This window comes from Lagenorhynchus albirostris, chromosome 8 (genome assembly GCF_949774975.1).
Source record: "Lagenorhynchus albirostris chromosome 8, mLagAlb1.1, whole genome shotgun sequence".
Classification (NCBI taxonomy): Eukaryota; Metazoa; Chordata; class Mammalia; order Artiodactyla; family Delphinidae; genus Lagenorhynchus; species Lagenorhynchus albirostris.
Genome location: NC_083102.1, coordinates 31,993,021 through 32,008,735, shown reverse-complemented (window position 1 = coordinate 32,008,735; position 15,715 = coordinate 31,993,021). Strand labels below are relative to the sequence as shown.

The 15,715-nt window shown below is 36.7% G+C and overlaps 1 protein-coding gene across 1 annotated transcript in view; it reads right to left on the bottom strand.

Moving 5' to 3' along the window:
• The window catches only part of ASZ1 (ankyrin repeat, SAM and basic leucine zipper domain containing 1), a 79,744-nt gene extending 64,535 nt beyond the window's left edge, over positions 1-15,209 (bottom strand). The window contains exons 1-4 of the mRNA XM_060156005.1: positions 15,105-15,209; positions 14,625-14,724; positions 10,605-10,727; positions 8,463-8,574 (exon numbers count right to left, since the gene is read on the bottom strand). Of these exons, the coding sequence (XP_060011988.1) occupies positions 8,463-8,574; positions 10,605-10,727; positions 14,625-14,724; positions 15,105-15,209 (440 nt within the window). The remainder of the gene's footprint in view (positions 1-8,462; positions 8,575-10,604; positions 10,728-14,624; positions 14,725-15,104) is intronic.
• Between the last annotated feature and the right edge of the window lie 506 nt (positions 15,210-15,715).

Sequence of the window (15,715 nt, the reverse complement as noted above, 5' to 3'; positions counted from 1 at the left end):
ACATGCAGCAAACTACAGAGCCCATGCACCCTGGAGCCTGAGCGCCACAAGTAGAGAGAGAAAACCCACACGCCACAAGTAGAGAGAAGCTCGCTCTGCAACAAAGAGCCTGCATGCCTCAACGAAGAGCCCACCTGCCGCAACTAAGACCCAACACAGCAAAAAAATAAAAAAGAAGTAAGTTCCAGAGCACTGGGGAGGGGCATGAAGGAACTTTCTGGGATGACAGAAATGTTCCATGTTGGGGTGTGAGTTACACAAATGTGTGTTTGTCAAAACTGATCCAACTGTATACTGAAAATCTGAATATTTCACTGTATGTAAATTACATACAATAAAAATCTTTACTATGCAATTTCCTCAGTACCATTCAGCAAGACCTCTAATTAATTAAGTATAGGGAGTTCAACAGTTTCTTCTTAATTTTTATTCTTCTATTCAATTTTAGTGGAAACAGAACCAAGTGGTACATTTAAGTGATTCACTTCCATTATAAGATCTAGAATTATTTTCCTGCTTCTAATACTGGTAAAAACCCTCTTTTTCTTTTTTCCATATTCTATGCAAACTAAGCCTGTCTTTTATGTTATATCCATAGAATACAGAAGGGCTTCCATGCTACTTTATATACCGAAAATGAGACTTCTGTGTTCTAGATTAGAGGCTGATCTCTAAAGACTTTTCTATTACTTTAATTTCATGGAACAAGACTACTGATCTCATTTTAGTTAAAAAAAAAAAGTAGTTACAGGTCAACTTCCTTTGCAGCTGGCAAGTATATGACCGTCAAGCTTTCACAAAAACTATCCATTTATGTTTTATGGCTGACTCTTCCCCCTCTTTTTCTTGAGAGGTAATTTCTGTCAGCAGAAGAACTGTTCAACAAAACAGGCTATGTCAACAGCTTGAAAGTAAATTCATCTAAACATGTTTTAACTGAACAGGAGTTCCCTCACATAACCCTTATATTTTCTGGCATTTTGTACATGAGACTAAAACTCCCAATCTTCTAATAGGTTTCAATTTTTGCCACTGCTAATGAATTACCTCTAAAATTCCCCCAAATCTCACTGTACTCTCCTGTGTCCTGAGATTTTTTTCTTTACACTGCCAGCATGCTATCCCCGTAGGTCCACTAATGCTATCCGTATAAAATCTGCAGCCTAACAGCACTATTTGCCATGACTTATTCTCTTTTTAGCTCTATCAAGATCCTTTTTCTGCAAGAAAACACAATTTAATCATTTTATTGCTTTATTTGAGCATTAAAATAAAAGCAGTTGAATAGTTTGTTTTTTCAGGTATTTTTCACATTTGTTAATTAGATGCAGATTACTCTTTTCTTCAGCCATGCTGTAGAATTCTCTATTTATTTTAGTTGACCACATACAAATCTAAATTTTATACTCTTTCAAATTCAGCAAATTCTCTAGAGTTTGAGTTTTGAAATTGTGTGGTTGCCTTATACTTTTAGCTTGAGATTCTAACCTTGTTATTTTAATTCAAATGAAATATGTTTTTTCCAAATATTTCCTATGTACCTAGAAGACACCTTCTAGTTCTTAAGGAAATAGAATAGTCTGACACTGATTTGCTTGACTTCTCATTTAATGTGTTTACAAGATAGTAAGTGACTGGGAGGGTTAAAGACTTCAATATCTATAGTATCTTGTAGAAGTAGGAACAAAAATTGAACAGCACCAACAAAAAACAATTTTCCAAGAATCCAGAGAGGCAAGTCTTATCATAAGCCATTGCTAAAAGTACAAATCAAAATTACAGCACCTCAGAGGGCAGACAGCAGAAGCAAGAACTACAATCCTGCAGCCTGTGGAACAAAAACCACATTCACAGAAAGACAGACAAGATGAAAAGGCAGAGGGCTATGTACCAGATGAAGGAACAAGATAAAACCCAAGAAAAACAACTAAAGGAAATGGAGATAGGCAATCTTCCAGAAAAAGAATTCAGAATAAAGATAGTGAAGATGATCCAGGATCTCGGAAAAAGAATGGAGGCAACAATCGGGAAGATGCAAGAAATGTTTAACAAAGACCTAGAAGAATTAAAGAACAAACAGAGATGAACAATACAATAACTGAAATGAAAACTACACTAGAAGAAATCAATAGCAGAATAACTGAGGCAGAAGAACGGATAAGTTACCTGGAAGACAGAATGGTGAAATTCACTGCTGCGGAACAGAATAAAGAATGAAAAGAAATGAAGACAGCCTAAGAGACCTCTGGGACAACATTAAACACAACAATATTCGCATTATAGGGGTCCCAGAAGGAGAAGAGAGAGAGAGAAAGAACCAGAGAAAATATCTGAAGAGATTATAGTCAAAAAAATTCCCTAACATGGGAAAAGAAATAGCCACCCAAGTCCAGGAAATGCAGAGAGTCCCATACAGGATAAACCCAAGGAGGAACACGCCAAGACACATAGTAATCAAATTGGCAAAAATTAAAGACAAAGAAAAATTATTGAAAGCAGTAAGGGAAAAATGACAAATAACATAGAAGGGAACTCCCATAAGGTTAACAGCTGACTTCTCAGCAGAAACTCTACAAGCCAGAAGGGAGACGCATGATATACTTAAAGTGATGAAAGGGAAGAACCTACAACCAAGATTACTCTACCCAGCAAGGATCTAATTCAGATTCAATGGAGAAATCAAAAGCTTTACAGACAAGCAAAAGCTAAGAGTATTCAGCACCACCAAACCAGCTCTACAACAAAGGCTAAAGGAACTTCTCTAAGTGGAAAACACAATAGAAGAAAAGGACCTACAAAAACAAACCCAAAACAATTAAGAAAATGGTCATAGGAACATACATATTGATAATTACCTGAAACATGAATGGATTAAATGCTCCAACCAAAGGACACAGGCTGGCTGAATGGATACAAAAACAAGACCCATATATATGCTGTCTACAAGAGACCCACTTCAGACCTAGGGACACATACAGACTGAAAGTGAGGGGATGGAAAATGATATTCCACACAAATGGAAATCAAAAGAAAGCTGGAGTAGCAATACTCATATCAGATAAAATAGACTTTAAAATAAAGAATGTTACAAGAGACAAGGAAGGACACCACATAATGATCAAGGGATCACGCCAAGAAGAAGATATAACAATTGTAAATATTTATGCACCCAACATAGGAGCACCTCAATACATAATGCAACTACTAACAGCTATAAAAGAGGAAGTCAACAATAACACAATAATAATAGGGGACTTTAATACCTCACTTACAGCAATGGACAGATCATCCAAAATGAAAATAAATAAGGAAACAGAAGCTTTAAATGACACAATAGACCAGATAGATGTAATTGATATTTATAGGACATTCCATCCAAAACAGTAGATTACACTTTCTTCTCAAGTGCACATGGAACATTCTCCAGGATAGATCACATCTTGGGTCACAAATCAAGCCTCAGTAAATTTAAGAAAATTGAAATCATATCAAGCATCGTTTCTGACCACAACGCTATGAGATCAGAAATGAATTACAGGGAAAAAAACGTAAAAAACACAAACACATGGAGGTTAAACAATACGTTACTAAATAACCAAGAGATGACTGAAGAAATCAAAGAGGAAATTAAAAAATACCTAGAGACAAATGACAATGAAAACACAATCTTCCAAAACCTATGGGATGCAGCAAAAGCAGTTCTAAGAGGGAAGTTTATAGCTATACAAGCCTACCTCAAGAAACAAGAAAAATCTCAAATAAACAATCTAACCTTACACCTAAAGGAACTAGAAAAAGAACAACAAACAAAACCCAAAGTTAGCAGAAGGAAAGAAATCATAAAGATCAGAGCAGAAATAAATGAAATAGAACCAAAGAAAACAACAGCAAAGATCAATAAAACTAAACACTGGTTCTTTCAGAAGATAAACAAAATTGGCAAACAATTACCCAGAATCATCAAGAAAAAGAGGGAGAGGACTCAAATCAATAAAATTAGAAATGAAAAAGGAGAAGTTACAACAGACACCGCAGAAATACAAAGCATCCTAAGAGACTACTACAAGCAACTCTACGCCAATAAAATGAACAAGCTGGAAGAAATGGACAAATTCTTAGAAAGGTATAACCTTCCAAGACTGAACCAGGGTGATATAGAAAATACGAACAGACCATTCACAAGTAATTAAATTGAAACTGTGATTAAAAATCTTCCAACAAACAAAAGTCCAGGACCAGACGGCTTCACAGGTGAATTCTATCAAACATTTAGAGAAGAGCTAACACCCATCCTTCTCATACTCTTTCAAAAAACTGCAGAGGAAGGAACACTCCCAAACTCATTCTATGAGGCCACCATCACCCTGACACCAAAAGCAGACAAAGATACTACAAAAAAAGGAAATTACAGACCAATATCACTGATGAATATAGACGCAAAAATCCTCAACAAAATACTAGCAAACAGAATCCAACAATACATTAAAAGGATCATACACCATGATCCAGTGGGTTTTATCCCAGGGATGCAAGGATTCTTCAATATATGCAAATTAATCAATGTGATGCACCATATTAACAAACTGAAGAATAAAAACCATATGATCATCTCAGTAGATGCAGAAAAAGCTTTTGACAAAATTCAACACCCATTTATGATAAAAACTCTCCAGAAAGTGGGCATAGAGGGAACCTACCTCAAAATAATAAAGGCCATATACGACAAACCCACAGCAAACATCATTCTCAATGGTGAAAAACTGAAAGCATTTCCTCTAAGATCAGGAACAAGATAAGGATATCCACTCTCACCACTATTATTCAACATAGTTTTGGAAGTCCTAGCCACGGCAATCAGAGAAGAAAAGAAATAAAAGGAATACAAATAGGAAAAGAAGAGGTAAAACTGTCACTGTTTGCAGATGACATGATACTATACATAGAGAATCCTAACGATGCCATCAGAAAAGTACTAGAGCTAATCAATCAATTTGGAAATGTTGCAGGATACAAAATTAATGCACAGAAATCTCTTGCATTCCTATACACTAATGATGAAAAATCTGAAAGAGAAATTAAGGAAACACTCTCATTTACCACTGCAACAAAAAGAATAAAATACCTAGGAATAAACCTACCTAGGGAGACAAAAAGCCTGTATGCAGAAAACTATAAGACACTGATGAAAGAAATTAAAGATGATACAAACAGACGGAGAGATATACCATGTTCTTGGATTGGAAGAAACAATATTGTGAAAATGACTATACTACCCAAAGCAATCTACAGATTCAATGCAATCCCTATCAAAAATCAAATGGCATTTTTTATGGAACTAGAACAAAAAAATCTTAAAATTTGTATGGAGACACAAAAGACCCCAAATAGCCAAAGCAGTCTTGAGGGAAAAAAACGGAGCTGGAGGAATCAGAGCCCCTCACTTCAGACTATACTACAAAGCTACAGTAATCAAGACAATATGGTACTGGCACAAAAACAGAAGCATAGATCAATGGAACAAGATAGAAAGCCCAGAGATAAACACACGCACCTATGGTCAACTAATCTATGACAAAGGAAGCAAGGATATACAATGGAGAAAACAGAGTCTCTTCAATAAATGGTGCTGGGAAAACTAGACAGCTACATGTAAAAGAATGAATTTAGAACACTCTCTAACACCATAAACAAAAATAAACTCAAAATGGAATCGAGACCTAAATGTAAGACGGAACACTATAAAACTCTTAGAGGAAAACATAGGAAGAACACTCTTTGGCATAAATCACAGCAAGATCTTTTTTGATCCACCTCCTAGAGTAATGGAAATAAAAACAAAAATAAACAAATGGGACCTAATGAAACTTCAAAGCTTTTGCAAAGCAAAGCAAACCATAAACAAGATGAAAAGACAACCCTCAGAATGGGAGAAAACAGTTGCAAATGAATCAACGGACAAAGGATTAATCTCCAAAATATATAAACAGCTCATGCAACTCAACATTAAAGAAACAAACAACCCAATCCAAAAATGGTCAGAAGACCTAGATAGACATTTCTCCAAAGAAGACATACAGATGGCCAAGAAGCACATGAAAAGCTGCTCACCATCACTAATTATTAAAGAAATGCAAATCAAAACTACAATGGGGTATCACCTTGCACCAGTTAGAATGGGCATCTTCAGAAAATCTGCAAACAACAAATGCTGGAGAGGGTGTGGAGAAAAGGGAACCCTCTTGCAGCACTGGTGGGAATGTAAATTGATTCAGCCACTATGGAGAACAGTATGGAGGTTCCTTAAAAATCTAAAATTAGAATTACCATATGACCCAGCAATCCCACTCCGGGGCATATACCCAAAGAAAACCATAATTCAAAAAGATACATGCACCCCAATGTTCATTGCAGCACTATTTACAATAGCCAGGTCATGGAAGCAACCTAAATGCCCATCGACACACGAATGGATAAAGAAGATGTGGTATCGAAATTGAGTCATTTGTTGAGACGTGGATGGATCTAGAGACTGTCATACAGAGTGAAGTAAGTAAGAAAGAGAAAGACAAATATCGTACATTAATGCATGTATGTGGAACCTAGAAAAATGGTACAGATGAACCGGTTTGCAGGGCAGAAGTTGAGACACAGACATACAGAACAAACGTATGGACACGAAGCGGGGAAAGCCGCGGTGGGGTGGGCATGATGGTGTGCTGAATTGGGCCATTGGGATTGACATGTATACACTGATGTGTATAAAATTGATGACTAATAAGAACCTGCAGTATGAAAAAATAAATAAATAAAATTCAACAATAAAAAAAAATTACAGCACCTGTTGAAGTTTACTTCAGTAAGGTATCCTGGAGTTCCTAATTTCAAGGTATAATCAGATTCAAAAGGTATACCTAACTAGGGATTATATTGTAAATGAGAGAATAAAAGTTCCTGTGAATTGATTTGCTAAGAATTCGCAGGTAGTTTCTTTCCCAGTTCCTTTTAAATTTTAATTTGTTAAATACTGAGTATCCACTCCATAAGCTTTGACTTTTCTCACACTGGATTTTTCAACCTTGGCACTTTTGACATTTTGGGATGGGCAATTCTTTGTTTTGAGGGGCTGTCCTACACATTGTACGATGTTTAGTAGCATCCCTGGCCTCTATCCATAAGATGCCAGTAGTGTCTCCCAGATGTGACAATCAAAAATGTCTCCAGGGACTTCCCTGGTGGAACGATGGTTAAGAATCCACCTGCCAATGCAGGGGTCACGGTTCGAGCCCTGGGCTGGGAAGATGCCACGGAGCAGCTAAGCCCCTGTGCCACAGCTACTGAGCCTGCGCTCTAGAGCCTGCGTGCTGAAACTGCTGAGCCTGCGTGCTGCAACTACTGAAGCCCGTGTGTGTAGAGCCCATGCTCTGCAACAAGAGAAGCCACCACAATGAGAAGCCTGTGCCCCCCCACGAAAAGTAGCCCCAATTTGCCACAACTACAGAAAGCCTGCGTGCAGCAATGAAGACCCAATGCAGCCAAAAAAAAAAAAAGTCTCCAGGCTTTGCCAAAAATCCACTGGAGGACCAAATAGACCTTGCTTGAACCACTCTACTAAATCAAAATCTCTGCCTCAGAAAAGATCTGGGAATTATCTACAGCTGTACAGTACCTTCCAAAGCTGCTATACAGGTCACAGAAACTAAGCTAAATTAGAAAATAACTTCCAGAGTAAAGCCTAGTTACTTCTATATATCAGGCATTATAATTCTATTCACACTAGACATTTTCTATTGGATGGGCTACTTCCCTCTTGCTTCATTTTGAAGATTAAATAAAACAGAAAGAGCTTTAATAGGAAGTTGGAGCCAGACAAGAAGGAAGTCAGTGATAGAAATTTGAAATAATATGATTCATTTTTTTTTATTATTGACATTTTAACAGATGCAAGATACGTTCACTGCTTATCTTCTATGCATCTAGGCACTATTACATATATAATATAGTTAACTGGAAAAGTCTTGGGAAAATGGAAACATTTTGATATATTATTTTGGAATTCATAGTATCTGTGTAAATTGTTTAGTGGGTCTGTGCTTTATAGAGAGAATACTAAGAGGCTTTACTATTATAGCTCAATTATCATATTCTTTTGAGTGTGTAATTCAAAGGAAAATGATACAGTTTATTGTTGTACTTTCCCTCTCATTCAACTTCTTAGGACATTCCTCTAAATATTAAAAATTGAAAGACTACTTTAATGACATGCCCTTCCTTTGATATTCTTGTACAATTGGAACCATGACCTTATGACTTATTTTCATTCATCAGCTATATGGCCAAGTAAACACACACTGCTCATGATGTTTAAAAAATCATGCTGTCAAGTGTTTAACATAATCAAACAAAAGGCTGATAATCAAAGAAAAGTATCTTCATCATTTTTGAACAAATGGTAAGGTTCTTACCTACAAGCAACATTTGGATCAGCATTTCTTGAAAGTAGTAGCTCTACACACTTCAAGATCTGTTCCTCTGAGCCATGAGCAGAACATGCAGTTATCAAAATAGTTTGCTTATCTATAGTGAAAGGAAAGGTGAGGAAAACCCCACACACATCAGAAAGTGTATCTAATTAACTTCTTTTATCATTCAAAAGATTCTAAATATTTATTGCATTCTTAAAATTCTATAACCTATTTCCAAATCTCTTGTTCTTAGCGGATAACTTTGTATTCCTTCACCAAAAAATGAGCTCAGGGATGAACTATCAATTTCCAAAGTATATCTACAATTCATTTACTAATTTCCTTTCCCTATTCTCATTTCTTCAAGAGAATAGGAAAGTGGTTCAGAGCATGAGCTCTGTGCAGATTTACTGCCTGGAGTTGAATAGTTTTTGGTTGATTAAAGTATGCCTTGAACACATGGTTAAAAAACAATGATTGATATTCTCTGATTTCACTTCTTTAGTTCTCACTCATTTGACCACTCACTGAAATCTGGCTTACGCCCAAACCATCCTACTGAAGATGTCCTAACTGCTACATGTATTGGTTTCTTTTTAGTCCTTTTCTACTTGATCTCTCTTAGCCCATCCCATTTCCTAAAACTCTTCTTCCCTTGGCTTCTATGGCATCAGTGGAGATCAGGGTAAATTAAAAACCCAAACAAAACAAAAAACAATTCTCAAGTAAGAATTGGGGAATTAAAAATAGGTCATGCCAGCCATGGTTTACATTTGTGGTTCAATATTGACCAAATATAGAAATATAGATTCTGGTCCCAGTTCTGTCACTGATAAACTGTGATTCCAGTGATATCTTAGTAGAACTAACTTACATATAAGAAGCTAAAGCCTGCCCTCCACCTGAGGGGGTCTGTGGGATACATAAAATAATTTATGTGAACATGCTGGGCAAAATATAAAGTGTTTTATAACTGAAAGGTATTCCTCTTATTACAAGAAGCAGAGAAAGAAAACTATTAATCAGTTTTTTGAGCACAACATTTTATACACTTTCAAAAATCTCATTTCTAAGTATAGTTTTCATTGGGAGATTGTTTTTTTTTTCTTTTTAGGCCACGCCATGTGGCATGTGGGATCTTAGTTCCCCGACCAGGGATCGAACCTGTGCCCCCTGCATTGGGAGAGCAGTCTTAACCACTGGACCACCAGGGAAGTCCCTGGGTGATATTTTTCTTTTTTTCCGCTGGGTGATATTTTTAAATGACATAATAAGAAAAACCTACCACAGCAGCAGATTAAACATAAAATTGTCAATAAGACAAGAATTTATATAAAATATATAAATGAGAAAAAAACAGAAATGATTTTACAAATATCTAATGTAGTACAAAATTAATATGAAAATTAATTCTAAAATGAAACCTATACCTGAATTACGAAATGAATTGTCTATTGGGAACTTGTAGAAAATAATCAGTAATTCAATATAATAATTAAATAGCATTTGCACATATACTCTTATTCTTCAAAAGCAATCAAAGCACTACTGACAAAGACAGGAACAAATGGATTTAATAAATCATCTTTGAAACAACTTTACGTGATATAATTCAGAGTTGAGCTGTAAATTCCAAAGACTGATTTTCAAGCAATTTTCCACTAAATTATCAGCTTTTCAGTGTTTTCTTTCAATGCATTTTACCTTAAAAATAACCAAAACTCTCTAGCATAGAAGTTAAAGGTATATAGTAAGAACACAACCATTTATAACGATAATATAAATGGAATCTACCTCTTTGGATAGAAGGTTTTTCAAAATATCTATGGTTTCTAATTTGTTTTTTATGTTGTTTATATAATATAACTAATAGGAAGATTTTTTTAAAAAAACTAATGCTTTTCACTTTGCTTATTAGCTGCTTGGGAATCAAGAAAATCACAGTAAAAATAATCAGTTAAGTTACGTCAAATATCTTAACCTTATTACAATTTTTTTCAAGAGCAAAAGTTTAAAGTGAATATATGAAAACAGAGCATGGAAAATATATATCACCACCCCCAAACAGAATATAATTAGGCTTCTAAACAGAGAAATATACAAAGTACATTTTCACATATTTAAATATTTAAAACATCTTACCCTTATCAAAGCTTGCATTAGCACCTCTGTCCAACAGAACCTGAAGCAGCGCTACATTGGAAACACTGGCAGCATACATAAGGGGAGTCCACCCATAGCGAAAGCTGAACTCTACACTGATGCCTGTCAATATAAAGACAAGGTTTTAAAACCTCCCCCACCAAAAAAAAAATCACTGTCACCTTAATATGTTTAAAGTACTTCACATAATGACATACACTGTGTACTTTATAATGGAAGGGAATTTCTTGGTAATAATGGCTTCAGAAAAATAGAAAATTATATATGAACTTTGATAAAAAAGCTACTATAGTTCACTTCAGTTTCACTATTTTCCAAGAGACTGAATCTGTCAAATGTTTTTTCATATAATATATATTTATATTAGAACAGGTTTTTACATGCTTCCTTTTTCTCTCTAGGGCAGTTGGGAAAAGTTTCACAGATAAAAAATGTCTTTTTAGTTAGAATATTATCATACATCTCTATGGTGGCAAAGATATTAACAAATATTGTGTAAACAATATTGTGTAAACAAATATTGTGTAAACAATATTGTGTAAACAAATATATTCCTTATTAAAACTCCTTTACCCTCCTTCCCAACGCAAAATTTAACCATGGGTTACTGGCCAAACATAAGGTTAAAAAGGTAGGTTAGGGTTAAGAAATGTAGACTATACTTTGTGATCCAGGGATTTACATCATTATATTCGTATTATAAAGAAAATGTAGGTACCACTGCTGAGAGTGGGATAGGAGGCAGGGAGAACTGGTTATGAGGCTGGAAGTCCATGCAAAAGTCAGAGCAAGGGCAGCAGAGAAAAAGAAGAAGAAATACAAAAGGACACTTCAAAGGCAGGGTTATTGGAATTTAAAATTACTTTGAGGAAGAGGAGTGTTGGAAAAGAACAAATAGAAAATAACTATCAAGTTCTGCTTTGAACAAATGAACGAAACAGTGAGCTAGAATAAGGAGAGGCACAGAAGAGATATCAGGCCTGAGGAGCAGGATAAAGTTTTAAATAGCCACCATCCAGAATGAGACAGGAAGGGATGGATAGTAACTGTTAAGAAACGATGAGAGCCAGCTGACCTTAAAATCCTCAAACAAATCATTAATGGTACAAATCCCCGAAGTCATCTGATTTTCCCCGATAGCACTGATTAGTTTAGTCACATAAAAAAGAAAAAAAATGGTTGAACTAATCTAGATTTGGATCTAAGACTGGGGAGGAGCATAGAAGATACGATACAAGGACAAGATTATAAAAAGGCAGTGAACATAACCCATTACATTTATGTAAAGCCTTTGCTATAAAGAGATCAAGATGTAAGTGGCAAACTCTCTCTTCAACCTAAGAAATATCTGCTAATCTTAAGAAAAGAAAAAAAAAAAGAACGTTTTTCTGTTTCAAAGAAGGAAAACTTGTATGTCAAAACCACTGAATATAGGCTTCCTTATATATACCTTACAATTTACAGGTTGTAGTCTCTGGCTCTAAAGTGTTCCATCTGCAAAGATGAAGGTCATATCACTGAAGGAATGCAAACTTGTTAGGGAGAACTCACTTTTTTTCTGTAGGAACACTAAGTTACTGAAAGACTATATTTGTCAAATTCCCAATTGTCTAACTTTAATTGATATAAGGTGCATGATAATTCCTAGGAGAAAACAACAGAAAACTGTCTTAGTGTGTGTATATATATATATATATATATATATATATATACTGCTGACCCAACTTGTCTTCTCTAACAAATTTTCCTCTTTAAATTGCTGCAACTGAAAGCATATGAATGAGATCAGAGAAAAGATCATTTTGTTTTCTCATTATTCTTTCCTTATTGACCTTACTGCTCAAAACTGTGACAGCAAAAGTAAAAAGGAAAAGATGTGAAGATAAGGCTAAGCAAATGTGGCATTTTAGTATCAAAATTCTTAATAATCATCACCTCTAAGCTCAAAAAAGTAAATTATTAAGCACATATTATGTTCTAAGCATACTGCAAAAAAGATAAGTTTAAAAGGATTGACACAATATATTTTTATAGCTCAACGACATTCAAAATAACACTAAATTGTTTGGGGGTATATACATATAGTAAAAGTATAAAGACGTACATAGGAATAATAAATACCAACTATAGGAGAGTGGTAATCTCCAGGGGGAAAAAGATAAGTCGCCATACATTTTTGAATGTCTAAAATATTTAATAATTTAAAGAGAACTGAAAATGTTAGTGCATAGCAGAAGAACAAAAACCAAAGACTGCTAAAAATGGCTGACTCAAAAGGAGGTTTCATATTTTTATTAAACTTCCAACTGGTGCAGGAATACATATGGCTTTGAAAGGCAAAAAAGTAAAAATATTTTTTAAAGTGTTAAATAATGACATCTGGAAGGAAATCAGGAAATACTAAAACAAGAGTTACGTGTGAAAATGAGACTTCAGAGGTAATACGGGTGAAAGTGGGGACAAAGGTGTTTCTCTACTTATACCTATTTGTTATTGTTTTTTTAAAAGGAAGTTAAAATTTTTTTGTAATTAAAGACAAATTTTAAAAGGCTGACGAAACACTTTACCAGTAGGCTCTTTTCAATCCTTTCAAGAGCCTCCAACACTTCAGTGCACCTAGTCCCACTACTCCCAAGGCAAACTCACTTTTCTAAAACAAATTTCTGCCTATTCCATCCTATCCAACACTATGCACACTCCTGCACGTGTTCATATCCTAGTATTAGGCCTCTTTCAATTATTCCAATTTTATTCAATTTAATTTTTTAATTACAAATTCAAGTTCCATTGTCCACAAAGTCACACGATCCTTCTTACTTGTTACAACAGCTAATATTTATATAATGCCTATATGTTCTAAGACCCGTATATAGTCTCTCATTTTAATCCCCCCCCCAAAAAACCCTTTGATACAATGCATCCCGGTTTTTAAAAGGGGGTAATTGAAGTTTAGGAAGTTTCCTAAATTGGTCAAGATTACAGAGCCATCAAGTGGCAGGGCTAATAATCAAACCCAGAACTGTACTGTTTCCAAAATGATTTACTTTCCACTAAACCATGCATCTCTAGCATAGAAGAAAAACATTTTGCTATATACAATTTTGTATGTGAATGTTTTGTATTTACAGGTAGACAGTAGATGCTTGTTACTCCTTTGATAATTTCAGTCATTATCAACAACTCACACTTCCATGTCAAGGTAATTTTAAAAAATAATATTTAATTTAATACACAGAAAAATGTCATGGGACCCAAGACAGAATTATAATGTTTTTATAAAGAAATAGATGCTCTGGGAGTTCAAATGACTTTCCCAAGGAAGCACACTGAGTAGGTGATAGGCTGGAAGAGGTATCCAGATAGATTCCTGCTTCATTCTCATTCACACACTGACACAACCAACACAGGCAAAGAACATAACTAAAATGTACATAACTAGAAACAATTCTTGAGAAACGCATAATAATAATTATAGACAAGTAAATGCTGAGCAAAGTAAGTAAGGATTATCAAAGTGGGGTAGGATTAGTCAGACTAGACCTTTTGAAGGAGGTGGAAGAACTGATGGACCGTGTCAGTGTGGCATTCCAAATTTGTGTTAGAGGAAGAAAATAAGGCAGAGAGAACTGAGTCAAGTAAGACATGTAGGACACTTGAGATACTAACATTCACTGTGCTTCCATTAGAAAAACAACTCAAACCTTTTAAAATAAGGAACCCTGGGGTTTCCCTGGTGGCGCAGTGGTTGACAGTCCGCCTGCCAATGCAGGGTACACGGGTTCCTGCCCCGGTCCGGGAAGATCCCACATGCCACGGAGCGGCTGGGCCCGTGAACCATGGCCACTGAGCCTGCGCGTCCGGAGCCTGTGCTCCGCAATGGGAGAGGCCACAACAGTGAGAGGCCCACGTACCGCAAAACAAATAAATAAATAAATAAAATAAGGAACCCTTGTGAAGTGAGACAACTGTGTTAGGTTGAAACTGTCCCTTAATTCTCACCAGAATCCAGGAGCTCCTCGACCAATGAAACATCTCCTGTAGTCAAAGCTTTCTTAAATGTTTCATGCTTTTCTTCAATGGCTAACGGTCCTTTTAATTTCTAAAAAAGCAGAAAGTTAAAAAATTTTCCTGTTACACATACTTTCATTTCCACTGCATCGGGAAACAATAATGATCGAGTTTTGGTACATCTTTTTTTGGGGGGTGGGGGTGGGGGGAGACAACATCCAAAGTTTGTGACTAACTCATAACTAAAATTATCTTTGGGTTATGATGGGTCCAAACCTAAGTAAAGAGCTACATCGACAACCTAAAGAAGCGCATTTGATGGAAAGCACAGTAGGGAAACTGCGAATTGGAGTCCAAAAGCCTGTATTTACACTGGAAAAAAAATTAGGGAAACACAGGCGAGGAAGTAAGAGGTTTCATGGCCAGGGAAGACCGATCCAGGTGCGGCCAACACAAGTCCTCCTTCGCTACCTGAGCTGCCCGGTCGAGATACCCAATCTCCCAGCCGTCATCCTCGCTCTCGCTACTCTCGCCTCCACCGGCCACTGCCAGACCGCGCAAGGGGCCTGCAGCCATGGCCGCCGCCCAGGTCCCTAGAAAATCGGCCGCACGCACGCACGCCCGCACGCCCGCCTGCTCCCTCTGCGCCTGCGCACCGGAGCGCGTAAGGCTGCGCGGGAAGGCTGTGCGGGCAAGCGCGACGCGCTAGCGTTGGGGCCTTGGGCCCTCAGGCGCAGGCGCGTGAGCGCGGGCAGCGACCCGGGTTCCTTCCCGCCAGTCGTTAAGCCCTTGGGAGAGGAAAAGTGGTCAGTGTGGCGGCGAGCGGAGCTGACCTCCTGGCCAATTCCTTTCGGGGGTCTTACCCTACATTCTTCTTAGGGTATTTGCTTAATGAAATTCTTTTGCTCTTTAAGGAATGCCCCACTTGTGGCAGGAGCAGAATGGGGATTTAAATGACGCGTAAGACTAGGCTTTCGCTTCCATTCCCTTTACCTGTCCCCCTGCCAAATCCACTGTCAAACATGCGTCCCCTGGCCAATGCTGTTGGCCAGAATACCTCCCTGAGGAACATCACCCATACG